The 27,069-nt window shown below is 45.7% G+C and overlaps 3 protein-coding genes across 3 annotated transcripts; 1 reads left to right on the top strand and 2 right to left on the bottom strand.

Moving 5' to 3' along the window:
- Window positions 1-606: 606 nt before the first annotated feature.
- On the bottom strand, window positions 607-3,576 carry LOC114774345 (C-type lectin domain family 7 member A-like). Its single transcript, XM_028966271.1, has 5 exons — window positions 3,504-3,576; window positions 2,560-2,622; window positions 2,437-2,472; window positions 2,214-2,362; window positions 607-851 (listed from the first exon to the last, which is right to left on the bottom strand). Exons 2-5 carry the CDS (start codon window positions 2,570-2,572, stop codon window positions 735-737), a joined length of 315 nt encoding a protein of 104 aa, XP_028822104.1. The 5' UTR covers window positions 2,573-2,622; window positions 3,504-3,576; the 3' UTR covers window positions 607-734.
- Window positions 3,577-11,851: 8,275 nt separating this feature from the next.
- LOC114774338 (protein mono-ADP-ribosyltransferase PARP14-like) lies at window positions 11,852-17,883 on the bottom strand. Its single transcript, XM_028966262.1, has 15 exons — window positions 17,642-17,883; window positions 17,463-17,563; window positions 15,758-17,266; window positions 15,451-15,687; window positions 15,074-15,298; window positions 14,947-15,004; window positions 14,721-14,864; window positions 14,555-14,614; window positions 14,260-14,436; window positions 14,016-14,183; window positions 13,299-13,726; window positions 13,095-13,245; window positions 12,869-13,008; window positions 12,587-12,767; window positions 11,852-12,138 (listed from the first exon to the last, which is right to left on the bottom strand). The coding sequence occupies exons 1-15, from the start codon at window positions 17,802-17,804 to the stop codon at window positions 11,852-11,854; spliced, it is 4,029 nt and encodes a 1,342-aa protein (XP_028822095.1). The 5' UTR covers window positions 17,805-17,883.
- An 864-nt stretch (window positions 17,884-18,747) lies between these two features.
- Window positions 18,748-26,213, top strand: LOC114774337 (uncharacterized). Its single transcript, XM_028966261.1, is given in 8 exon segments — window positions 18,748-19,052; window positions 19,577-19,701; window positions 19,769-21,175; window positions 22,321-22,570; window positions 23,855-23,958; window positions 24,039-24,620; window positions 24,622-25,112; window positions 25,114-26,213. Coding segments are annotated over 8 exon segments (3,654 nt in total). The 5' UTR covers window positions 18,748-18,811; the 3' UTR covers window positions 25,568-26,213.
- Window positions 26,214-27,069: the final 856 nt, after the last annotated feature.

Here is a 27,069-nt window from a genome sequence, read left to right as displayed (position 1 = left end):
AGAATACACGTATTTATCAGTCATTATTAATATCTCTTTATTGGGACATGCATGCCACTGGTCCTGTGGTAAAATGTTCTTCTCCTAAACAGTAAAGGACGTTCAATGTCCCTTGATGAAGGTCCCGTCCCCACACACTGGTCCCCGGGCGCCTGTCATGGTCACTGCTCACCAAGGGTGATGGTTAAATACAGAGGACACATTTCACCGTGTCACCGTGTGCTGTGCTGCAGGGTCTCACAATGACGATCACGTCACCTTCACTTCTTCATGTGGAGGGCAGGTGCTGGTTCGTGTAAAGCTGCAGGATTTTACATTCTGGTCTGGTATTTATTAATATTTGCTGTTAGACCCGCTGCACCCTCAGTGCCCATGTGGGTCCCGGTATCAACCACCTGAAGCTGGTGGCCACGTAAAGAAAGTGGTACGAATATAAAAAAGTCCTGTCAATAATGAAAACACACATCCTTCATTTTAAAAAGTATTTTATTAAAGTGTGTGTACATATATTTCACCAAAACCATGTAATATGAATTAGAATAAAACAATATGAACATAAAACTATGAAACCGATATATAAAAAACATGCATTAACATCAGTAAAAATACAGTTCTTGATGCATTTGTATGCTGCTGCTAGCGGATGATGAATAAACGCCAGAGACGTTCTAACGATTGTTCTACAGTCATCCGGCATGTTCTTCACTTCCTGTATGTTGAATACGAGCAGCGTGTTACTTTACTGGACTGGATTCACAAACTCGCCTCAATTCAGAGTTACAGTCACGATAATACCGTGGTTGATAATACACGGCAACACAGGACTGTACTGAACTCTCCAGACTCTGTTTCTGAAATAAAGTGAAATAATTTCTCTTGTTACTCTGTAATATACGGCGTGTATCAAAAATGAAAAGTAGTCATAAGAAATCCAAATAAATACAAACTCTTTACCTCCCAAAATATTTAGTCACATTTCCAATCCAGTAACTACGGCCAATATAATTATTATATTTTGTGTTGAAGTAAATATTTGAAAATGAATAATTCAGTACGTTCTCTGCTCATATTTTAATGTACAACTTGATTAACTGAATTCTGTAAACACGAGATCAGCCCATGGGACACATTATTAGACACAGCATCATGGTGATGTTCCACCAGAGCCTTGTAGCACCACCATGGAAAAGAAGGTCCACATCTTCTAGACCCTCTTAAGACGCTGCCGTTTTAATTCCATTCCAGGTAAGATATTTCTATCTGTAGCTGTGCAGAGGCGGGTAATCCAGGTCCGGAAAGTAAAGGTCCTCACCAGGTTTTATTACCAACCTTGTATGCAGAACTGTTGTATTAAGAGGTTTCCAGCAGTGTGTAGTTCAGGGTTAGAAATGAAATAGAAATTTGACATAAATTTCATTAAATCAATTTACAAAATTACACATATTTCTTGTGTTAGTTTTAAACCGAATTAATATTTAAAACGGAACCCAGCAACAGTCGCCCCTGATTTACCAACCGCCATGAAAAACACTTGGACCAAGAAGGACCTGGATTTTGTCTTTTAATATTAAACTTGTGTGTTGGTTCTTCTGTTCTGTTTACTAGACATTATGGGGCAGTGGTGGACTAACGGTTAAGCATACCCTGTAATCAGGAGGTTGCCGGTTCGAATCCCGATCTGCCAAGGTGCCACTGAGGTGCCACTGAGCAAAGCACCGTCCCCACACACTGCTCCCCGGGCGCCTGTCATGGCTGCCCACTGCTCACTCAGGGTGATGGGATAAATGCAGAGGACAAATTTCACTGTGTGCACCGTGTGCTGTGCTGCTGTGTATTACAAGTGACAATCACTTCACTTTTACTTTCAGGAACATGTTCTGCCATAAAAAAGTACCTGAATGGACCTGAGATTTATTATTCTCTCAATCTGTATCAAAATTCTCACAAGAACTTGTTCCTTAAATTGAACAGAAAGGATAGAACAACTGACAAGAACCACCGTGAGGATTTTTACTTTTTGGACCTGGATTACCCACCCGCCTCTGTTAAATTCTGGTGTGGCTTTTTCCTTTTTTGAACCATTATTGTGAATGTTCCACCACTGAAGTTACATGAAGGTAAGAACGTTTGATAGAAACTCCAGTTTTCTGGATTCAGAGAAGAAAACGACTAAATCTCAATAAATAGCCAGACAGTGAACTTCTCCATCTTACCAGCTTGTGTTTATTATCTAGGTTGAGCAGATGTCCTCCCATCTCCTCACAGTCGACCCGACTGTTTTCCCAATTCTTCGTATCAGTGGAGACGTAGTAGCACTTTTCCTTGAAGAACACCCAACCAAGAAGACAACCTTTCTGAAGACCTGTATTCAGCAGAGTGACCACATCACCACTTCACCATGAGAACTAAACACTGAATAAAACTACATTTACTCACCTTCCACAACACTGTCTGAACGTGGCCTGTTGGAATCTAAAGCAGGACAATTCAGATAGTTTGAAGTGTGTATAATGTGTTCATAATTATTATAAAATATTTAACAAATTAACATTTTTTCACCTTTTTTAAACATTTCTATGCTCTTCAGTAATTTTTTGCTTCTAAGCTTCTCCTGCTGGATATCTGATAGAGAGAAGATGGAGGTGAAGAGTCAGAGTCTAACTTGACCATGTGTCTTCTGTCCAGTCTTATTCCAGACCAGTTCATTACTGGTCCAGGCCTCAGTCTCTGCAACTAAATCCCAGTTTCAGCAGCATTTTAATAAAAATGGTCAATTATGCACAACAAGCACTTAAAGATAAAAATGACTTCATGTACAGTCCAACTCCAGAAGCACCAAGAATCTACTTTAACGTAAAACCAGAAAAGCCGGCGAGGTCCATGTTGGACCGAGTCTTCTTCATGATGGCGGGTAAATCAGGGGCGACTCTTGCACCCCATCTGGGTTCTGGGGTTCATAAGAAGATGGGGCTGATATGGACCACCTGTCTGGTACCTGTGTACCACCCATATGGGCGTGTTACCTGGGAAGGGGGCGGAGTCCACGGTCATTTAACACTAATTAGTGTCACTTTTACAGACTTTACACTGAACGTGTCTTTGTTGTTAACTTTACTGTGTTAAAAAATATTTCTGCTTTGACTAAATTCACATCGTTTTTTTTTGTCAATGACTGAATGCATTTAGTGGATGAATTATGTTGTTTTCTGTCCTTCATAAAAGACGATCTTCTGCCACCAATGATGCACAAAATAAACACTTTGACACACCATCACATATTAGAACTAATATTAAATGCATTAATACTATTTATCCTGTTTCATTACTTTGTTTAACATGTTTTGCTGGGAATAGTTTGATTCTTAATGTCCATGCTATTCTGCAGTTTCAGAACAGAAGATCATGTGACCAACTCCTCTTTAGATTCTGTTGAGGAGAATATAAAAAAACAACATATAAAATAGACTTTTTAACATGGACACCGATAGAGAATAGCAGCTGACCTGACAAATTACTTTGCAGGTCCTGTTTTTCTTTGGAGATGAGGCTGATGGTTTCCTTCTGCTCCGTCAGGGTTCGATGACACTCTGTTCATATGAAACTGATGTTATCCAGAGAAACAACCCAGCCAACACGTTCACGTGGGGCCCGAACGGGTCGTATATGGGCTGGTGTGGTCTGCCCAGCTGGGTCCAAGTCAAGTTTGTCTGCAGGTTCCATGGTGGCCCCATGTGGGCAAGCTCTGATGGGGACCTACAGTCATGAAAAACACTTGGACCAACATGGCCCTCACTGACTTTTCTGCTTTAAGGGTTCAAGCAGGTTTATCAGTTTAGAACAGAACTCCTTACTGCCTCTAATTCAAACTCCAAGAAGAAATAAGAGAAGAAGCAGCAAAACTGGCTCAGCCTCTTAAGTTCTGCAAGTAGAATAAAGCCACCAACACACGGTACTAGCAGAAGAGAAAAGCCAGTGAGGTCCATGTTGGTCTTTTTCATGACGGTGGTAATCAGGGACGACGACTCTTGCTCCCTTATGGGTTCAGCATAATTAATAAATCTGACTAAAACGAGCACAAGAAAGGTGTGTAACTTTTGTACAATTATTTCATTACTTTTTCTAAAACTGATCTATACACTGCTGGAAACCTCTTGGTGGAACAGTTGTGTCTACAAGGCCCATGTAGATCACCTAAAGCCCATCAGTTGGACAGACCACACATACAACCCATATGGGCCCACATTGGAGAAGTTCTACTAAACTCAACACACACTTCCCACTGACCTGACAGATTGGCCATTAAGCCCCTGCAGGGTGATGTTGAGTCTGGATTCCAGGGACTTGTAGTTTGCAGAAGCCTTTTCAAGGTTTTTCTTTGACTCTTGTGAAATAAAAACGCAGTTACTGGGCCAACCCAGTCTCCAAACCTGGTGGCTTCCCTGGACCAGGACTGGTTTACACTGATGGTCTGACCTTTCAATCAGATCCTCTACTCACCTCTACCATCCGATATCAGCCTTTCTTTCTCATCTGCGTGGCTCTTTTCATCACAGCATCTGATGACAAATCATCACCATCATCACTACAATTACAGCCTCAGAATGAGTGTTTGCCTACATGTTCTAGACTCTAGACTATGTGTAGACATTTGGAGCAACTCAGGGTTAAGTGTCCTGTTCAGGGACACAATGGTAGTAAGTGGGATTTAAACTTAGGTCTTCTGGTTCATAGGCAAGTGTGTTATTCCACTAGGCTACCACCACACCTCCCAAGACGGACCCACCCAGTGGAGCTTAGCCCAGCTGTTGGATCAGACATGGAACTGGACAAGAAAAACTACTGGTTTTGTATTTAGTTCCAGTTTTACCCAGGTTATTCCTGTGGGACGTTCATCCATTTCATCTGTACTCACATAGTCCTCCCATGGTACAGGTTATTATCAGCAGAAGAACACAGATACAGGTCAGCAACACGGTCAGACAGGGTTTTGACAGGACTGGCCAGCGTGACTTGGTCTGTGGTGAGGCATCAGCCAACTTGACCAGCACAGATCCACCTGGATCATCTAACCAGACAAAGACATACAAAGAAGGTGAAGGTGACGACTCTTCACACGTATATGTGAAGATTTATTTCATTTTTTACCACAACATACTCTGAGGGTGCTGGTTAATGACTGAATAGATGACATCTCTTCCTTCAGCTCCTGCATTAAAGAAAGGTGGAACTGTCAAATTTCTGAAGGCATCTCAGTCTACAGTAGCTGGTTATTGTCCTTTTCCTCTGATGTGTCCTTATCATATCTGAGTTTTCTGACACACCATAAGGTCTGCCCTGTGATTGGGATGTTGACTTCAGAGTATGTCATGTTCATCATTGTCTGCAGCTGGTGGTGAAGAGACAAAAAAATGAAGCTCAGAACAAAATGGAAACGTGCTGAGGAAGTTCCAGCTTTGTGTGAACTAAACAATTAAAGAATATGCAGAACCCACATACAGTGGACATACCGTGGTCATACAGTGGACATACAGCTAAGTGTAGTCTGAGGAAACATCTGAAGGCCACGTTAACCTCTACCGACACCAGAAGACTCCACTGTGGTCACCAGAGTAGAGGAAGTTGAGGCTACAGTGGGACTGAACTGAAGAGGTCTACAAGGAAGGCCCACAATGTTCTTCATCTCTCTCGGTTCTACGCTACGCTGCCTGATGATGTGGGAGCTGCTCGTTTTAAGAACCATTTCGAGGAACTGAAAGTGAAGTAGAGTTTGAAACAGAACAACCCAACCCTCTTGGTGAACATGACACTCCGGTGTTCTGCCTAAATATTACAGCAATATTGTGTTTTATGATGATGTTCTTACAGCAAAATTCAGCTGTGAATTACGGCATTTTACATTTTTACACTCGATGCAGTATTTATTACAGCCGGTCAGGTTTTACACCACCGTAACGTAACCTGTTCCATTGAACCTGTATTATTTTCAGCTCTTTTTCTAAGCCACAGACTACAGATCCAGACTATGTCCACCTAACAGAACATCCTCTACTTCTACTTTGACCTTTTTTCAGTTCCGTTGCGGATGAGACGTTCTAAACGCCCGAGTCGCTCTCCACAGGAGTCAATAAAACCATCTCACGTTTATCCAGCAGGGACTCCAGAATGAAAAAGCAGGAGCAAACCTGTACCAGACGCTTCCACCGCTGCCTGCTTCGCCTTGATCTTCACGTTGGAGTAGATGGCACTGCTGGACATGCTCGCTGCTTTAGTGGCTTGAGGAACAAAAGCAGGTTTACTTTTTAAGCAAATTCTCATCTCTTCACGTCTCTTTTAGCAGCTTATCTTCATGCATCTAAATCAGAAGCAAATGGAAAATGTTCTATCTCTCAGTTCCTCTTTCTTTATCTGGTAATGCGGTTAACTGAGAAGTTGTGTGTGTGGCCCTGCTGAAGAACCGGATAAACGCCTGGATGAGGTGTTGCTGTATGAACGGAGGAATAACGTGTTGTATACGTATTTACTGTATTTTTGATATTCGTAATATCTGTACTACCTGCGGTATTGCGGTGCAGTAGAGTATATTGTAGTTACGTTACGAGCGAAGGGACCGAGGAGCTCTGCTGGACACCAGGACCGGTCCTGAGAAGGTTTCTTCATGCCGCTCGGCGGATGACAGGATTAAGGAGCTATCTGGTATTTTTTGGTTTGTTGCTCTGCGAGAGAGAAGCAGCCATTTTGTGGCCTGCGGGTACCCCACAAATAGTGTGGGGTACCCGGGTTATTTCAACTATTCACTTTGCCTGTTTTGAGTTTTTGAGGACTTTTGCTTTTGAGTTGTGATATATTTGTTAAGTGGAATATTATTTGATCTACTTGTTCATGTTCTAATCATTAATATAATATGTAAATATATTTAGTAAATTATTAGTTAGTGTTAGACTGCTGCTGTTAATTTGTGAATTGAGTGGTTTTCCTTAATGCTAAGTGGTGAGATACAATGATCATATCCAGAATTTACCATTGAAGAGATTTCTGCTGAACGAGGTCTCCTGTGTGAATAAAAATTCTTGTTCTTTGCAAAATTCTAAGTGCTTTTCAGCTCATGTTTGTGCATGGATGTGATGAAGTGATTTTCCATTCTGATTTATTACACCCATCAAAATAATGAAATGGTCATTTATCTTTTCCTTTTCGTCGTTCAGTCATTTGCGTTCATTAATTTTACATTTTAATAAGACCCTCTCTATACTTCTTTAATTTCAATTTCAGCCATTCAGACGTGCTTCTTCACTAGTGATAGTCGTATTTATTAATCTCCCCAGAAAGTCTTTAGTTTCTGTCCATAATGTTCACAAGCACTGAAAAGAATTCTCAATGTTTCAAGTAGGAAGATATTTATATAAAACAACTTAAATGATCTGATAATATAATTGAAATGGATTATGAATACGCTCCGTTATATGACGAACCCACACACACAAACTGTAGATCTAGAGGCTACAGAAAAATAGGCGTGTTGGGCGTAGTTGTGCTCGGTTTGTTACTTGTACTAGTAGGATTTGTCGTGACAATGTTTTGTGTCGTCCTTCTGTGAATTATCATAATTCTGACATAAAACCTTCCAAAAAAAAACAAACGGAAGTGAGAATAAAGGAGGGAAATGCCGTAAGAGTGTGGAGAGACGTGATGCCTCTTACACCAAAGCACAGAGAACGCAATGAAAGAACACTAATATGAGCGGAGAAGAAAAGCACAACTGCACCCTGTTAAGGGAAGAACCAAAGCGCACGACCAGTTGGCACCTTTTGGTCCCATATAGAAATCGATCTGGCTTTGGTTGCCGGATGCTGGTTCTCTTCATGTTGGTACTGTGCTTTGTAAAAATGCTTGAAATAAAATGTGAAATAAACTCTGGTTAAGAAGTTCTCAAAATTCTTCTATTTCTTCAAATTGTCCAAAAATACTATATATATATATATATACATCTACATGTGTGTGTGTGGTATTATTTACTCCGAATGCAATAGGAAAAGAGAAAGACGAGATCAGGAAAGAAGAGAGGATTATGGGATTGGGCCGATGTGTTGCTTATGAAGGAGGTCCGGCTATTCAGTTTGAATGAAGCTTGCGCCCTCTGCGTGGGTTTATTCATACTTACTGGTGTAATATTGTTAGTATTGTTCGCTTGAACTTTACGTCACCAGCATCTGTGTCCTGGTGCAACAGAACCGAAATTAATTAAAGACTCATCTGAATATGAGGCAGTCTCATTATATTAGTTCTAAAATAATCACCATAATAATTGAACTCTGATTTGTTCATCTAATTACCAAAAAAGTAGTGATTTTTAAATAGAACTTATATATGGGTATTAGTTATTACATGGTTATTGGTATATTGTTTTAAGTGGACAAATAAAAGAATTACCTTAAACTGACAGATAAGGATGACGAACCGATAACGTACGAAGTCTTTGTCTGCGCCGGTGCAATTTTCTTTGGAGTGGTTGCTGTAATATTCATAATAATTTTTCTTTGACCGATGATCTACATCATATATTTAAATACAGTTATATTTCACATGATTGCGTTTTTAAAATCGGAGAGAGGGCGAGCAAGACAAATTTCAACCGGTAGAGGAAGCAATAAAAAAAGCACCAGGCCGAGACGCGGGACACCACCAAATGTGTCCCCTGCTTTTAACCCTCAATGACACGCGTGTCTGTGTAAATCCTCAACCTCAGCGGCCATGTTAAATTGTGCTGATAAGAGACACAAGTTATTTATATACATATATACATCCAGGGAAAGTTACAGCTTTGTTCATTCCATGAAAAAAAAAGAGAAGAAGAACAACAAAGAACTGAAAAAAGATGCTGGGGTCAAAAGGGTCGTCTTTGCAAAGGACCACTGTTAGAACGCTTTAATTGTTACCATGGTTATGCTGTTGGGACTGCTTATAGTATTGATTTCCGTTTCCATTTGAAAAACTGAATGAATAAATTTATATCGTAAAGTTACGCGCTTTTCTTGTGTTAAGTTATGGCCCGATTTATTAATTACACCGAAGCCAGATGAGGAGCGAGAGTCGTCCCTGATTTACACACCGTCATGACACGCTCGGCCCAACATGGACCTTTCTGCTGTAGGTGGGAAATCTAGCGCTTTTATTTGTCTTTCTGCGAGAGAGAGAAGCTCCTCCTCGGTACCGCTGTTTAGGCTTCCTTGTCCTCGGCAGAGGAATCAGTCCATTGATGGGACATCTCTCAGAATCTTCCTGGCTTTAGTTCAGAAATATGTGTAGCAAGCTTGTCTGTCCTGCTTCGTGATGATGGTCTTCATGGTGCAGGTGTAAAAGTTCTTAAGCGCCCTCTGAGCCGGATGAAGGAAAAGATGGTGCTGGACCTTCTTGACCAGGTTGCCGGTGTGAGTGGTCCAGGTAGCGTCCTGTTGTTCTTCAGGTTCCTGAGCACTCTGTCACACGTACAATGGTCGTCACCTTCACCTTCTTTGTATGTCTTTGTCTGGTTAGATGATCCAGGTGGATCTGTGCTGGTCAAGTTGGCTGATGCCTCACCACAGACCAAGTCACGCTGGCCAGTCCTGTCAAAACCCTGTCTGATGGTCATCGTGTTGCTGACCTGTATCTGTGTTCTTCTGCTGATAATAACCTGTACCATGGGAGGACTATGTGAGTACAGATGAAATGGATGAACGTCCCACAGGAATAACCTGGTAAAACTGGAACTAAATACAAAACCAGTAGTTTTACATTTACATTTACAGCATTTATCAGACGCCCTTATCCGGAGCGACTTACAATCAGTAGTTACAGGGACAGTCTCCCTGGAGCAACTCATAGCCCCACAAATAGTGTGAAAACAAGGACAGGACTTTTATTTCTGAGTTTAAGTGGTTATATATATTGAGTGGAATATTATTTTATTGGACTGTTCATGTACTGTTCATGATTACATTTTTATGTAGCGCCCCTAGCCCAGCCAGGGATACCTCTGCACCTCAGTATTTAACTAGTACAACTATGGTTAAATTCTGGAAATGCTAATTGTATCTCACCACTTACCATTAAGGAAAACCACTCAATTCACAAATTAACACCAGCAGTCTAACACTAACTAATAATTTACTAAATATATTTACATATTATATTAATGATTAGAACATGAACAGTTCAATGAAATAATATTACACTCCAGATAGCTCCTTAATCCTGTCATCCGGCCGAGCGGCATGAAGAAACCTTCTCAGGACCGGTCCTGGTGTCCAGCAGAGCTCCTCGGTCCCGGCCTCAGCGGTGTCCTGCCCCCAGTGACCTGCCTGCCACGCCGCGCTCGTAATTTAACTATAATGTCCAGTATCGTAATCGGGTCACTGTCCGTTTCCCACTAGCGCGATATGTTGTGAAGGTTCTAAATACATGAGCTATGTCCCTATTATACCTCCATCCTCCTCCTCTCCTTCTCTTCCGGTCTCTGAGTGAGTGAAAGTGGAAGGAAATACATAACGTATATCAAATATACATTATATGCAAATACAACACACTAATAAATAAAGCCCTCATCCAGGCATTTATCAGCTCCTGTAAAATGAATATCATCAGAATAAAATATCTGCAGGGCTACATGTGTACAGCACTGAATCAGCAGCTGGCTGTAGACCAAAACAACGGACATGATGTTGCTTCACTCAGCATCCATGGCTCCATTGTCGAGGCTGTAAAGAACACCAGGTTCCTGGGACTTCACATCTGAGACAACCTCACCAGGACCACCAGCACCACCTCCATCAATAAGAAGGCACAGCAGCATCTTCACTTCCTGAGACGTCTGAAGCAGGCCCACCTCCATCTTCTCAGCTTCACCAGGGACCAGTAGAGAGTGACCTGAAAAGCTGCATCTCAACTCAAACAGATTGTAAAAACAGCTGGAATCATCATCGGGGGCTGCAGGAGATCCTCCAGAAGCCCTGCACCAGGTAGACCTCCTGCATTGTGCTGCACAACCCCTCACATGGACTATTTTCACTGCGTCCATCCAGCAGATGCCATCACAGCATCCAGAACAGACATTCCATCAGAGTTCCTACACGAACCTGGACTGTTACCTTTCCAGCAGTAAACTGCTGCACCACAGAACTTCATCTCCATCACCATCATCTAAACCGAACTGTCAGAATGTTTTATATGATATTCATATATTCATGTGCTGTAAATGCTGCCGCTCTGTATACCTCTACAGTACATTTCAGAACTGACAATAAAGTTTTTATTCAAACAGTCAAACAAAGCAAGACGCAATGGACCGAAACGAACTTTCACTTTTATTTCTTCAACATATGAGAATGAAAACTGAGCATTTATTCATAAGAGAAACAACAGGCATAAACCCAAAACCGGCTGCATAGAATCTAACTGCATTTCTCAACATTGAATATGAAAATGAGTCTTGAAGACGTTTTGCTGTGTTGGACTGGTCCCCTTTTGAATTCGAACCAGGTTTAGTGCTGGAAAGATGAAACCTGAGGCCCCGGCCTCTGTATAATGTAGGTGCACCTGAATCCAAAACCTTTCCAGTCCACTTCACACCCTTCTGCATCTCATCAAACCAACTCTCAAGGGGACCAGTCCAACCCTACAGGGACCAACAACCCTGTCTACTCAGGGGGAAGGGAGGAGGACCAACAAACAGCTACCATATCCCAGTCAGAACTGACAAAGCTCCTCGGACGAGAAGCAAAACGTCTTCAAGGAACTAAAGAAGTCCATTGTCCATTCCCTTCATTGGAGGCCTTTTTTTGGACAGATATATCTGCTGACCTGAGAACGTCCGTGCTCATTTGAACCAGATCAGGTAGTCGGGGTAGGCCTGGATGTCGTGGAAGACCACGTACATGTTGGGGTTCTGCTCGTTGTCCACGGCGCTGTCGAACGTCAGCTGAGGCTGCTGGGAAGAGATGGGAGGCAGAACCTTCATGTCGCTTTGACCCGCGGTGCAAACGCCAGTCAGAACCCGAGCAACAAACATGAGTTGGGTGCCGTCGTCCCCGGGCCGGGAGTACGTGGGATTGGCAGAGTAGCTGGCGTTCACGGCGAAGTACGTTCCCTCTCCGTACAGAGTAGCTGGACAAAGGGACACAAAGACAAGGATGTTACTGCTGAAGGTCCAGTCTGGAAGCTCACAACCGAACACCATGGTATCGGATTTACTAGTCTCCATTCGGACGCGATGGTAGTAAGTGGGATTTGAACCTGGGTCTTCTGGGTCATAGGCTACTACCACCCATCTACCATCCAGACGTTGGGATCAGTAGTGACAGGGACAGTCCCCCTGGAGACACTCGGGGTTTGAACCTGTGATTTTATGGTCCTCTGGTTCATAGGTGAGCGTTTTTACCCGCTAGATTACGATTATAACCGGCCCGTTGTGATGGACGTCCACCCCCCAAGTCAAGGTCTCCTGCTGCGTCTCTACTCTGTGGCCATCACTGTGTCCAACATCAGGTCTGAAACGTATTGCCCAGTAGCTCGACAACGTAGTAGGGTCAGAAAGAGTCGGGGACAACGCTACCATTCTGTCCCGCAAATCTCCGGTTGAAACCATTCTCCTGGATGCAGCGGCAGGCCTGTGCTGTGGTGCCGTGGTAGAGCGTCTTCTCCCCGGCCCCCACCGTGTCACTGTTCTTGTCCTCTAGCTGCCGCTTCTTAACTTCATACGCTCGTCGAAGGTGGACGTTCTGCACGCGCTCAATCTGCGAAGATATGCACATGTTGCAGCCATATTAATACGATTATTGTTGTCTGGCGTGAACTTGCAGAGGTCCTCAGAGTTTCAGCTTCAGCAGCAACAGACCTTCATCACCGTTTTGTCCTTAGCGGTCCGCTTGAAGTCGCCCTTGATCTTGCCGTACTCAGCAGTGGACTGGAGCAGGGCTATCAGCTGGAGGCTCTCACCACGTTCCAGCGCGTCCCAGTACAGCGGTAACGTGAAATCTGAAACCAGATGTACCGTCATCTACACGCAGCTGATGCATCTACATCTTAGCAGTTGAGGAGCTAGGTTGTTCTCTCTGACTTACCGGACAGGTTCTCCAATCGTTTAAGTTTGTACGGGCGAACTGAGCCCACTGCGCTTGCGGTCATCTTCTTCAGATCCACATTCCACCTGCGTCCCTGCCCGTCCATCACCTCGCTGCTGCTCCTGCCCTGCTCCAGCGTCTGATTGGCTTCCTTGGGGAACCTCTCCCAGTCCCCTCTGTCACCCAGCAGACACCACCACCCACATTTCCATAGAGGTCTCGCTGCTCAAACTCTCTCACCGCCCTGGCAAGGGCCACCTGCACCAGCTGGATGACTTCGTTCACGCCGTTCCTCAGCCCACTAACCACCATATCGCCGTTCTGCGATGGTTCCTCTATACGTATCCCAAGGTCCTGCATCCTGCTGGACAGCTGGGTCACTTCCGGCTCGTGGAGCTTGCTCATGGCCTCCTGGGTCATGGTGTAGGTGGTGCACTGTGTGGTGTAGGCCTGGTGCAGCTCGCCACAGGCGAGGGACACGTCGATGGCTGAGAGACCAATCAGCGTGAAGGTGACCGATTCCTCAGCAGAAGAAGCTGGCCGCAGGAGAGAGCTGAGGTCTGGTGTTATGGACGGTGGTTGGTCCTGGAGCCTCTGGCTCGATGATCTGCTCAGCCTGAGTGGAGTGGGCGCTAGAGAAGCAGACATATATATCATGGTGCTATTTGAAATGCATGTTATCTCAGAGAACTTGGTTGGTCTGACCAAAACCATCTAAACACAACGTTTAGGCTGATATCACCATTATCTAGAATACATCGTAATGCCTTAAAGTCCAAGGAATGGAAATTGATGGATTTGTTTCCAACACCAGTTCTTCTAAATGTCAGTGTTTGAGTTCAGGATCTTTGGTTTGCTATCTAGCTTCGGTTTGGACACCTTTCCTGGAGGACATCTAAAGACCAACGAAATCTGTCTTACTTGATCCCACCGTTGACTGCGCCTCCGCTTTAAACTGCTGGAACACGTTGATCTGGAACAGAACCAGCCGAACAGTCGTGACGTGCCGGACGGTCTGGCCGGAGGTGGCTGCTCTCACCCCGCCCAGAATGGCGTTGGCCACTACGCGAGGATCTACTCCGCCCTGACCTGCAGAGGCGCAGGGTGGTGGTTCGTATGGGACGACGGTGTCCTCGTTAGCGAGAGCGGCCGAGGCCGTACTGACCGGCGCAGATGGCGGGAATGGCCACCGACTGGTAGCGGTTGCGCTCGCAGAGCAGCACCACGTCCCGGGCCAGTCCCTGTATCACGCCGGCGTCCCTTTCGCCGCACACGTGCATGATGGCCCGGCACGGAAAGGAGCCGGACTGTGTCATGTGGACGGTCCCACGGGTCACTTGAGCTGCGGAAAGGACAACGGGTCCTCAGGAATCCTGATACGGTGGCGCTCTGAGCTACTCCGACGGTAATGAGTAAATGATGTCATTATCTGACAACGTAGGACATGTTCGAAAATTCACCTGATTCGAGGTTCTTCTGGACCTCCGATCCTGCCACAGTCAGGATGTCTTTGCATACGCCTATAGGGGTAGAGAATATGAAATAAATCATTTTATATTCAAATATATGCATATATGTATATACTGGTCTGGAGTCAGCGCTGATTGGTGAGCATTTTCACCCCACCAGTTGTAAAGTTGGTAAAATTCGTGCTGTTCACTACAGCATCGGTTGTCTCGTTGGTGATGTCTCCAAACACCAAAATAAGCTGGACTCCTCCCACGTGCAGGACAACGTCGTCCAGGTCGGTGGTCAGGGACCGGAAGACGGCTGCAGGGAGAAGCATGAAGAAGTCGGAGTTTAGAACACATGTACATGTAATATAAATATAAAAATACTGAACGCAACTTTCCTCGACCAGAACGGTCCAGTATCTGCGAGCTCAGGCAACTGGACACGCCCTGAAAAATCTGGAGAAATTCAACAGTAAGCCCGCCTGTCTGTAACCACGGGCCTACAGAGGCGAGGGACGCGTCCACCTCTTTAGAGTCCCCGTAGCTCGGCGGGACGACAACGCGAATGGTGGACAGGGAGCCCGTGGTCCCCGCGTGGCCGAACGCGCCGATCTCCTCGGCCAGGATGCGAGACGCCTCCCTGACGGGGGTCCGCAGGGCGATTCCGGGCCCCATGACAGCAAAGGCCACGGAGCTCCACGACTGGTGCACGCAGAGATCCAGGACTCGGGCCAGTCCGGCGCGTAACGCCTGAGCGTGCAAATGGAAGCCACAACACCACAATAACACATATATAACACATAAAAAATATTCACTTTACTGTCAAAACCTATTTATTCCTCATATTCAGACTTTCTCCAAAACCAGTCGGCTCTCTGGCCTGCCTCTGATGGATCTCAGACCTGTTCACCGCTGCCTCGGAGATCCCAGGGTAGACACTGTATGAAGAAGACCTTTCGACACCCCATGGCTACAGTACCGTCCACCTCAAGAACGTCTCCAGGATGGAGATCCCCTGCGCCGCCTTTGGAGCATTTGAAGTTTTGTTGGAACGGATCCCCTCCTTTGGCTGCCAGTGCTTTGCCGATTGCGGTGGAATGCAATTCGGTGTTCAGCATTGGAGACACCAGGACCTCCACCTATGCAAACATGACCCATTGGTTAAGACATTGATATTTCCTGGAGAATTCTGAATATATGATCACGTACCTTCTGATCTTCCAAGCCACCTAACACCACCTGCAGGTCTGGTTTATTCTGATGGATCTGCTGCTGTGCTGGGATGGGGCTAGATGATGTCGGAGTTGTGGAGCTCCTTCCAGTCTGCCTGCAGCAGCGGTCCTGCTGGTTAAGGTCCGGTGAAATCACGACGTTGTGGTTGTTTTCAAGGAGAGCAATTTTATCCTTTCCCTCATGCTGAAAGTACAGTGGAGACCCTGGACCTTCCACTTTCCACTTTGTGCATGTTAGACCTCCTATGGCCGTGTTGAGGGCCATCCGAAAGTCCTGCACCAGCTGACGAGGGCCGGAAAATTCCACGCGGGGCGAGGGACATTTTACTGCAGCCACTTTCAGACCACTGCAGTTCAGGGTCACCAACTGGAGTATTCTGGAGAAATGGTCCACCATGGCCGGAGACGGCAGCAAAACAAAATCACTCATCTCAGCCTGGTTAAACTGGTAGTCGAGCAAAAGTTGGTTCAGACTGTCCACTTCTTTTGAGAACCCAACCAAGCTCACCAGCGAGCTAGCATCTCCAGCTAGGAAGGTCATCTCCACTTTCGTTCCTCCACGGTTGGCCTGCTGAAGGGCATCATTTAGGGCTTTCCTCAACTTGTCCATTTCGGGAGATTCCACCTCAGCTCGATTAAGCATCACGGTCTTGGTTTTCAGGTCCCTCTCTAACGCAGCAGCAGCTTCATCCAGGGATTGAGGAGAGGTGCTGGACAGGGTCAGATCTGGACCTATATCCAGCATGACTGGGCAGCGCAGACTCTGCTGGAAGCGAACTTCATACGTGTGCACGTTTCCACTGGTTACCAGGAACTCTAAGATGGTTTCTTGCAGTTGGATTTTTTTCCGCCGGATGTTGCTCACCTTCTCCAGAAGTTTCTTGGAGGCCAAATGAACTTCTTTTTCCGGACCTTCCAGAATCAGAGTTTCGGTGCTGTCCCGAGAGACCTTGACATGAGGATACTCGAAACTCGCATCCTTCTCAAAATCCTCCTGGACCAGGGCGTACTGAGATTTTGAGACATCGCAGTCCTTACGAACGTGCATGTTCTGCCCCATTTGATCCACAGCGTCCAGAAGATTCATCACCTCATCCAGCTGTCCCACCACCACGGCAAAGCCCACCTCTACATTGTACAGGATCAAGTCCTCTGAGAACAGAGTGGGGTTTTGCTGCATGATCTTCAGCCTCTCGGGATCCACTTCAAAATGGCAGCAGTACTTCTGGTTCAGGGCACCAATCACGTGCTCCACCTGCATCACCCATTTCTCAAACGTCGGCCAGGAGCACCCTGGACCTCCTGCTGCCTGAAATGCTACAATTTTCTCTTGCTCTGGAAGAACTTGAAAAGAACTACAAAGACAGGAGAGCTGGACTTTCAGGTCATTTGTGGCTTTCGGACTGTCGTTCAGATAGTGAAGAAGGTAGGGCTCGAACTTGACAAATTCCTTCATGCGCTCCACATCTTTATCAGAGGACAACGCCTGATGAAAGACAAATAAATGCATGCGGGGTATAATAGAATATAGAATCTAGAATATGCATGTGCATGCTAGTGACTTCCTGTTATGAACGCAGGACCAGTCAGAACTGGTTCTGCCGGTCCTTCAGATACCTTCTTCAAATCCATTCACAAGGTGACTTTAAAACCTGCAAATCTGAGGAGAACCCGGAGCTGACCTGTTCGCCACGCTCCGTTGTGGCACGAGGAGATAGCGAGATGTGGAAGTTTTGGTTTTGGAGGAGAACTTCATGGTCTCTCAGCAGAACCCGTTCCTGGTCTGTACACATAGATGAAAGCAGGATGAAAGAGTGACGTTTGCCACATCCTTCTATTTAAAAAAGACGAGCGCTCTCACCTTCTTTCTGCAGAAATGAGATCTTGTAGCAGTTTTCTGCAACTTTCTCCACGTCGCTACACTCCCCGCCTCCAGACTTGCGTTTTATTTTGAAGTAGTTCTTGATCCTCTCCTTGTCTTTGTCAGAAAGGTCTTCTGCCTTGAAGAACACGCTGTGCTCCATGGTCCACGGCAAATCTCCTTTTTATGCTGGTTTGTGCAAAACGGACCAGCACATTTTCACTTTCGCTTTTAGGTTTATGTACGGCATGTGAGCACAGCACGGGCGGGGCTCCACAGCTGACGTACGTCAGAAATGTGGATTATCCACATACCTCGGTTATCCTGGTAATAAGGTGTGACAATGTGACTTGTCTTCCCAGTAGAAATGAGCTTATGGACATCTACGTAACCGTCACGATGGCTGGACATGACGAGGAAGAAGAACGCATACGCACGACGTCACGAAATGAGGGTTTAATACACTAGGCTGGTAGTAGCCTACTGGATAACACACCAGAAGACCCGGGTTCAAACCCCACTTACTACCATCGTGTCCCTGAGCAGGACACTTAACCCTGAGTGTCTCCAGGGGGGGACTGTCCCTGTAACTACTGACTGCAAGTCGCTCTGGATAAGGAAGTATTACAGAACGGGGCAGCTTTATACCATCATACACAGCTGATAACAATCAGGAGACCCTGGACCAACCCGAAACTCATGACAGAAACGTATTAATGGTTGCTGGATTCTCCCTCATCATTATTTTTGTAAATTGGTTCTATTTATAGTTTCTTGTTGTCGTGGTTTGAACTCATATTCATGAAAACCAAAATTCCCCCCAGAATAACAATTCTAATCAATTACACTCACAGTCATAACCCCGCCCCTTTCACGTGAACTCACGCGCCTTTATTGTCCTTTATTGAGTAAATCATCATCCATGTCAACGTTCCATTTGTCTGTAAGTGGGTTCGGGTTCGAATCCCACTTCCTACCATCGTGTCCCTGAGCAGGACACTTAACCCTGAGTGTCTTCAGGGGGGGACTGTCCCCGTAACTACTGACTGTAAGTCGCTCTGGATAAGGGCGTCTGATAAATGCTGTAAATGTAAATGTAAGTGGAATTGAACATTTTGAATTGCTCTTCTTTCATTGAACGTGGTTCTCAGCTCTTCAGGCACCTCTGGCATGGGCTGTTCCTGCTCCTGGCGAAGCCAGTCGCCCCAAAGTGAAAGTGTAAGATCAGACGGCTTCTCATGGTGGACCATGGAGCATCATGTGTTCTTCAGAGCCAAAGAGCTCACTGACTGGGAGAAGGAGAGGATCAGGAAGCACTTTCAGATAAAAAGGAAGTCCGGTGGTGGGGAGTGCGGGGATGTAGAGAACGTTTCTGGTGACGTCTACAAGATCAGTTTTCTGGAAAAAGCAGGTGAGAAAGATTTTTACCTTACCTTTTACCTTTACTTCTCAAACCTGCTGACCAGGTGTTCCACCTGGAGACGTTTTTAGTAAAGGATCCGTGAAGTCAGATTGTGACGGTGATCTGTGGATTTGCACACGTACCGTATTCCCAAGGGAATCCTCATCCCGGCAAAGGCATTAAACGCTGTTGTGACGGGAGAGCCAAGGCCACGCCCACAATGAAACCAGCCACTGTTCGGCGTGACTCGCCAGACAAGTTCCCTTCCATTATCAGCGCTGGCGTTGCCGTGGCACCATGGGATCCTGCAGGCGTGGCTCACTCCACTCCCAGTGAACTGACTCACCTGGAAAATATTCCACACGGCAGCAGAACGGTGTGTTAAAAACTACCAAAAGCGCCCTTATCCAAAGACAGGGACAGTCCCCCCTGGAGACAAGTGTCTCGGGGACACAATGGTGTTCGAACCTGGGTCATGTGGTTCACTCCTAGCGAAATGATTCACTTTTTTTTTTATTCTGTTTTTTCAAAAGCCCAACAACGGGTTCTGGGTGCTAAAGAACATGCCATCTCCCTCCACCACGAGGAGAAGATCCATCTCTCTGTCTCTCCATGCTTCACGTCCGCCAGCGGCCTGCAGGACGGTGACGGTCACCAGGTAAACTCAGTTTTAAAACTGTGGTCCACGGTACGAGGTTTTAAGTACGTTTTTTTACGTTGCTCAGGCGCTAAGAAAAGGGATGAAACTGGACCCGTTTCTTCTCCACTACCTGAAGGACAGTCCACAAGCAGATCATCAGCTGCAGTACCTGCTATCTCCTCTCGGCATCTCCATCCAGATTCATCCAGATGAAGAGGAAATTATAGTCAAATCAGGTCCGATGTGTCACAACCAGGAAGCACAGAAGGTCCAGCTGGATGATGTGTTGAAAAAGCTGAAGAACCAGTACAGAGTTTATTATGAACTGGATACTGACAGGCTGGAGATCATGCAAAAGAACTTGTTCCTGTTCTCAGAAGACCTGAGGTTGTACTACGTACAGGAGGGCTTTGCAGTGGTGGTGGGAGAAGAAGTTGAGGTGAACCGACTGCTCCAGCAGGTAGAGGAACTAGTAGAGATGCAGAAGGTCCATACAGAACAGAGTTTGTTAGAAGCATCACTGGAGCATTGTGGGATCTCAGAGGAACTGAGGATTGTGCTGATTGGTAAAACTGGAGATGGTAAAAGTAGTTCTGCCAACACGATACTCCAGAGAAGCACGTTCTCGGTGAGGACCTCACCCCACTCTGAAACAGGGAAGTGCACCGTGGAACGTGGATCCATCAAAGGCAGAAAAGTTGCGGTCGTTGATACTCCAGGATTCTTTGACACGCATTGTCCTGATGAGAAACTCAAGCCTGAGATCGTGAAATGCGTAGTGGAATGTTCTCCTGGACCCCACGCCTTCATCATTGTACTCAAGGTAGGGAGATACACCAAACATGAGAGAGAGACCGTGCAGCAATTCACAAAGTCATTTGGAGAAGAGGCCTTCAGATACGCTGTGGTCCTGTTCACCCATGGAGATCAGCTCAGTGCTGGGCAGAAGATTGAGGACTTTGTGGAGGAGAGTGAAGAACTGAATGAGCTGGTGCAGAAATGTGGAGGACGCTGCCACGTCGTAGATAACAAATGTAGGAACAGCAGCATGCAGGTAGAGCTGCTGCTGAACACCATAGAGGAGATGGCAAGAAGGAACGGAGGAGGCTGCTACACCAACGAGATGCTGCAGGCTGTGGAGAGGAAAATACAGGAGGAGCAGGAGAAGATTAGGATGGAGGGGAAAAAAAGACGCTTGCCTGAACTGGAAATCAGACAACAAGCTAAGAGAAGAGTTGAATGGATGATGGTGAGAAACAAATTTCTGGCTGGAACCACGGGCTTCCTGGTTGGTGCATTTCTGGCCTTCTCCCTCTTGAAGGCCGTACCAGCCTCACCAGCTATGAGCGTCCTGGCTGGGATTGGGGCCGCGGGCGGGGCGTTCGTGGGAGCCGACGTGGCTTTAGATCCAGATGCAAGCGCTGGTGAAGTAATAATACGAGCTGCTGAAGAGACCTTCACAACTGGTCAGAAAATTCTGAGGTTCAGGAGATGATTAAAAAAAAGTTATTAATGTGGCTGCATAATCATTCCATCACAGAAACAGCGACTAGGTGTCTGTAACAGTTCATTTTACTTTGTTTATTCATGCTAGCTCTAACATACCATGACCTTTTAAAATAAAAAAAACAAAAAAAAAGTCATTTCCACCGCAATGTTCTTTTAAAACATCAGATAAATATATTTATTAAAATCTCCATCGCAGCCATGGATGTTCTTCTGGACACAAAGAGGACCACAGTAATACATGTAGACGTCCCCACCAAGCCAACACGTTCATGTGGGGCCATAGGGTTGTATATGGCCTGGACTGGTGGCCCCATGTGGCAGTGGTGACCTAGCGGTTAAGGAAGCGGCCCCGTAATCGGAAGGTTGCGGGTTCGAATCCCGACCCACCAAGGTGCCACTGAGGTCCCATTGATGGAGGTACGGTCCCCACACGCTGCTCCCCGGGCGCCTGTCATGCAGAAGGCACATTTTGTTCTGTGGGTCAAGTGTGGGGGTGTCCACTGTAGGGCCTGTCAAAGCCCATTGAGATGTATGTGATTTTGAGCTTTATAAGAAATAAATGTTGTAGTTGTGTCACCGTGTACTGTGCTGCAGTGTCATCACAATGACACTCACTTGACTTTAACTCTCACTTCATGTGAGCGAGACCAGATGGGGAGCAAGAGTCGCCCCTGATTGACCCACCGCCATGATCAACACACATATCAGCCCCACCTTAATTTGAACCCACATGAGGAGCAGGATTTACCCTGATTTACCCACCTGTCATGTCGCACCACTTGAGCCAAATGGTTTGAGAAAAGGGTTCATTTCTCGAAGCTTCATGTGCACACGACCCCACCTACTGGCCAGGTGTGTAATTACAAGCATGTATGACCAAATAAATGTTCTACATAAATGATTCCATGCGTGTATAATAAAATACTGCGAGTGTATTATGTGTGAATATTTTCACAAAATGCTAGTATTATATGAAAGGGCAAGTCGTGTAACTTGGACAATGATGTACAGAACAGGGAATTTTTTTATTCATTTTTATTAAAAAATAACAATTTCTCAACTGTTTTTGGTTTTAAGAGATTCCTTTTTTTGACAACCTCTCCGGCCTTTGAAAACACCCTTTCACAGCACAGAAGAAAAACGAGATTATTCGAATTGGGGTCACGTGACAGAAGAGGGCGTTGTCCCCGAGGTTCCGCGTTGACTTGTCGCGCCATGGAGCACCCGGTGTTCTTCACAGCGAGGGACCTCACCGCCGGAGAGCAGGAGAAGGTGAAGAACTTCTTCACCATCAGAAGGAAGTCCGGCGGCGGCGAGTGTGGACTCCTGGAGAAGGTGGCGGAGCGCGTCTACAAGATCTCCTTCCGGAGAAAAGAAGGTGACAATTATTACAACCCGGCGTGAGACGAGAGCAATTAAATATTTACAGAACAGCGGAACAAGATGGACTTTTCTGCCATCAGACAACTGAAGTCTAACTAGTTTTATAACCGGCACTGTCGCTCCACACTGCGCCTGCGCAGATGAGTGTTGCTCCACGGTAGGCGGAAACACGTGACCTCCACGGTAGGCGGAAACACGTGACCTCCACGGTAGGCGGAAACACGTGACCTCCACGGTAGGCGGAAACACGTGACCTCCACGGTAGGCGGAAACACGTGACCTCCACGGTAGGCGGAAACACGTGACTTCAAATTTGAACACAGTGGCGTCGCATAAATGTTATTTTTTTTGTTGTATCCCGTATTGCATTATATTGGAATAAAAGGTTTAAAAAATATAGGATGTACTTAAAATAGATACATCAAGAACAATCGACGTTGACAGCAAAAATTAAATTGCCTTTTTTACTGCTGATGTTACTGAGAAATAAAAGTGGTTCTAATTAACACTTTTTAGATCATATTTCTATAAAATGTATAGAAATATGATTGTTCCGACCTTGAATGCAGAAATGCTCCATTAAGAGCTTTCCAGCAGTGTAGAGTTCAAGTTTCGAAAAGAAATTAAAATTTTACAAATTTAATGAAATCAATTTACAAAATGTTTAAATATTAACCTGAATTATTAATTAAACTGAATCCAGCAACAGTCGCCCCTGATTTACCCACCGTCATGAAAAACACTTTTTGTCTTTTTTTGTAACTTTTTTTTTTTTTTACTGTTAAGTTGTCTATCGGTTGTTTGTTTTGTACAATTTAAGGTTGATCTTCCTATGCGAAGCTGAAATATCTCTTGTTGATTATTTAATCAACCTTTTATAACATATTATAATGTCTCAATCTCCATCAATAAAGTTCACATTGCCTGGATTAACCACCTCCCGCTCAGGGTGGTAGTAGCCTAGTGGGTAACACACTCGCCTATGAACCAGAAGACCCGGGTTCGAATCGAATCCCTTACTACCATTGTGTCCCTGAGCAAGACACTTAACCCTAAATTGCTCCAGGGAACTGTCCCTGTAATACTGATTGTAAGTCGCTCTGGATAAGGGCGTCTGATAAATGCTGTAAATGTAAAAATGTAATGATGTAAATGTCTACAAGCTTGGTACAAAATACATCTGAGGACCTGGATTACCCGCCCGTGGCTGCTTGTGACTGGTCGTGCGTGGGTCCCTGTAACTTAAAGTTCTTCTTTTTCTCACCCCACCAAAAAAAAGATCAGGAGAAAGTTCTGGACATTAAAGAACATGAGATCCTGCTATTCAATGATGAGAAAATCCACGTCTCCGTGACTGGTGATGACCCCACAGCTGCTCAGTCGGTGAGTTATGGGGTTCTCTGATAAAAATGTTATATGTGTATTCCAAATCTGATGAAATGAAAGTTTCTGTTGTTCCCCAGGCTTCATCTGCTGGTGATGAGGTGTCACAAGCACTGAAGCTGGACTCTCACCTTCTTAACTACCTGCAGGACAGTCCACGGGCTGCAGAACATCTGAAACAGCTGCTCTCTCCTGCCAGAACCTCCTTCCAAATCTGTCATGAAGATGAGGTGGTTGTGGTGACATCACAACAGACGCGGCACGACCGGCAGGCATGGGACGCTCATTTGAATGATGTGCTTCAGACACTGAAGACCCACTACAAAGTGTACTATGAACTGGATACTGACAGGCTGGAGATCATGCAGCAAAAACTGTTCCTGTTCTCAGAAGACCTGAGGTTGTACTACGTACAGGAGGGCTTTGCAGTGGTGGTGGGAGAAGAAGTTGAGGTGAACCGACTGCTCCAGCAGGTAGAGGAACTAGTAGAGATGCAGAAGGTCCATACAGAACAGAGTTTGTTAGAAGCATCACTGGAGCATTGTGGGATCTCAGAGGAACTGAGGATTGTGCTGATTGGTAAAACTGGAGATGGTAAAAGTAGTTCTGCCAACACGATACTCCAGAGAAGCACGTTCTCGGTGAGGACCTCACCCCCACTCTGAAACAGGGAAGTGCACCGTGGAACGTGGATCCATCAAAGGCAGAAAAGTTGTGGTCGTTGATACTCCAGGATTCTTTGACACGCATTGTCCTGATGAGAAACTCTATCCTGAGATCGTGAAATGCGTAGTGGAATGTTCTCCTGGACCCCACGCCTTCATCATTGTACTCAAGGTAGGGAGATACACCAAACATGAGAGAGAGACCGTGCAGCAATTCACAAAGTCATTTGGAGAAGAGGCCTTCAGATACGCTGTGGTCCTGTTCACCCATGGAGATCAGCTCAGTGCTGGGCAGAAGATTGAGGACTTTGTGGAGGAGAGTGAAGAACTCAATGATCTGGTGCAGAAATGTGAAGGATGCTGCCACGTTGTAGATAACAAGGACTGGAACCTCCCGCATGATGACTACAGGAACAACTTGGTTCAAGTGGAGCAGCTGCTGAACAACATAGAGGAGATGGTGAGAAGGAACGGAGGAGGCTGCTACACCCGAGATGCTGCAGGCTGTGGAGAGAAAAATACAGGAGGACCAGGAGAAGGTAAGAATGGAAACAGCAGGAAGGTTGTCTGAGTATGAAGTCAGAGAAGAAGCCAAGCAAAGGGTTGAGTGGAAGTTGCTGAGTTACAAATTCCTCGCCGGAGCAACAGGGTTCCTTGTTGGTGGCTTTCTGGGGACGTGTGCTGCTGGTCGATTTGTCATGAGTGCAGCTGGAGGACTCTTAGGGGTCATGAAAAGTGGAGGTGGTGGAGGACTAGCCGCTTTTTTGGGGATAGGTGCTGCAGTGGTTGGTGCTGTGGCTGGGGCTGTGGGTGGAGCGATTTCAGCAGCAGACACAGCAGTAGATCCAGATTCCAGTGCTGGTGATGTAATACTCACAGCAGCCAGAAGTACCTTCAGGAAGGGTCAAGATGCATCTGAAAATGTTCTCTCCATCAAGAAATAAGTCTTCTGTTGTCTGAAGGTCAGTTTGGTCAAGCTTGGATATCTCCAGAAACTACATTTCCGTCCTTAGATAAACACCCTCTGATCTCTTACCAGTGAGGACACAAGCAGATAAATGAAGACTGTATCTTCTAGCATGGTGCTGAGGGTCATCTACTGTCCGCACATGATCCTGTATTTGATGTCACTTCTTGTCTGAAGAAGAATCTGAGAGTTGCGATCAGTTGCAGTTGACTGATGTGATTTCATGGTCTGGTGTCCTGTCCAGGCGTCGTTCCTGCCACGTGGGCGAAGATAGGCTCCAGCTACCCTGATTTGGATTAGTGGGATTAGAAGATGAATGGATGGACCAGTGGTCCCCACGGCACCTTCATGGCGGTTCCTCCTGCAAGTGTCTCAACAACAAGTGTTAATGGAGGGACAACTGCACTAAATGCCACTTATTGGTCACTCAACATTTGTAGAACCTCCAAATCATACGCGAGACTTCCTGAGAAGATGGAGGTGCTGCAGAAAGGTCTGCTATAAAGGAAACTGATCATCTGAAGGAGGCATCTAGGGAAATCTCACCACAGTGCATGTGTTGAAATTGTAAAATGTAATTGGATGGTTAAATCGTGTATTAAAGAGATGCGATGATGTGAAAACCTCTGGCTGATGTTTTATTAGTCCAACAAATCGCATGTAAAACTACTACAGTCACACAATCGTTTAGATTAGATTAGAATCATTAATTCTTCTGGTTAATTTGCTTGAGCCAGACGGAAGGATTGATTATGCTGGTGGTGAGAACCTGATGCCACCGACCAATCAGAAAATGAAGAAATGATCTGTGATTATTGGACCATCTCATGTTCTTCAGCGCAAGAGTGCTCAGTGAGCAGGAGGTCTGGAGGTCTGGAGGTGGGGAGTGTGTAGCCTTTACAAGGTCTCTAAATTCTGTTGAGTTTTCATGTTGAGCAGGAGGCTTCAAGTTCAAGCAACTTCTCATGATGTCCACGTGAAACCAGGGGGGAGTTTGGTAGTGACGCTTAAGCAAAGCCTGAAAATGATTCAGTGTTCATCAAGGTGGTCTGGACACTGTCTGCGTGCATGAACATCTTTAGATGTTATCTTCTTCTCACGTTGCCTTTCTGTGTGCTACATATCTAGTGATCAACAACCTTCGGTTCCTCAGGTGGTGGAACAAGTGGTTGCTGGTAGCCTAGCGGGTAACACACTCGCCTATGAACCAGAAGACCCAGGTTCAAACCCCACTTACTACCATCGTGTCTCTGAGCAGGACACTTAACCCTGAGTGGATAAGGGTGTCTGGTGAACGCTGTAAATGTAAAATGTAAATGTGTGTAGTAGTTGGAGGGAAGGAGGACCTCTCGGATGAACAGATGTAAATAAATGTAATTGAAATGTCTTGTCATTCTCTGTAATGGATGACAGGCGTTCACCATGTAAACAGGAAGGTCGCTCGTTTCGGAGCGCAGAGCATTGAGCAGGTACATTATC

This window comes from Denticeps clupeoides, unplaced genomic scaffold (genome assembly GCF_900700375.1).
Source record: "Denticeps clupeoides unplaced genomic scaffold, fDenClu1.1, whole genome shotgun sequence".
NCBI lineage: Eukaryota > Metazoa > Chordata > Actinopteri > Clupeiformes > Denticipitidae > Denticeps > Denticeps clupeoides.
The sequence above is the reverse complement of the archived record's forward strand: the minus strand, read 5'-3'. Positions and strand labels throughout refer to the sequence as shown.

Excerpts from the sequence above, each read along its gene's own strand:
- LOC114774345 (XM_028966271.1), bottom strand. Across the intron at positions 2,363-2,436 it reads TTCAGACAGTGTTGTGGAAG|GTCTTCAGAAAGGTTGTCTT; the intron begins GTGAGTAAATGT and ends TGCTGAATACAG. Across the intron at positions 852-2,213 it reads TAGATAATAAACACAAGCTG|AAACAGAGTCTGGAGAGTTC; the intron begins GTAAGATGGAGA and ends ACTTTATTTCAG.
- LOC114774338 (XM_028966262.1), bottom strand. The coding sequence starts at position 17,804 with ATGGAGCACAGCGTGTTCTTCAAGGCAGAAGACCTTTCTGACAAAGAC. Across the intron at positions 17,564-17,641 it reads CTCATTTCTGCAGAAAGAAG|ACCAGGAACGGGTTCTGCTG; the intron begins GTGAGAGCGCTC and ends CTATGTGTACAG. Across the intron at positions 13,727-14,015 it reads GCAGTCAACGGTGGGATCAA|CGCCCACTCCACTCAGGCTG; the intron begins GTAAGACAGATT and ends CTGCTTCTCTAG.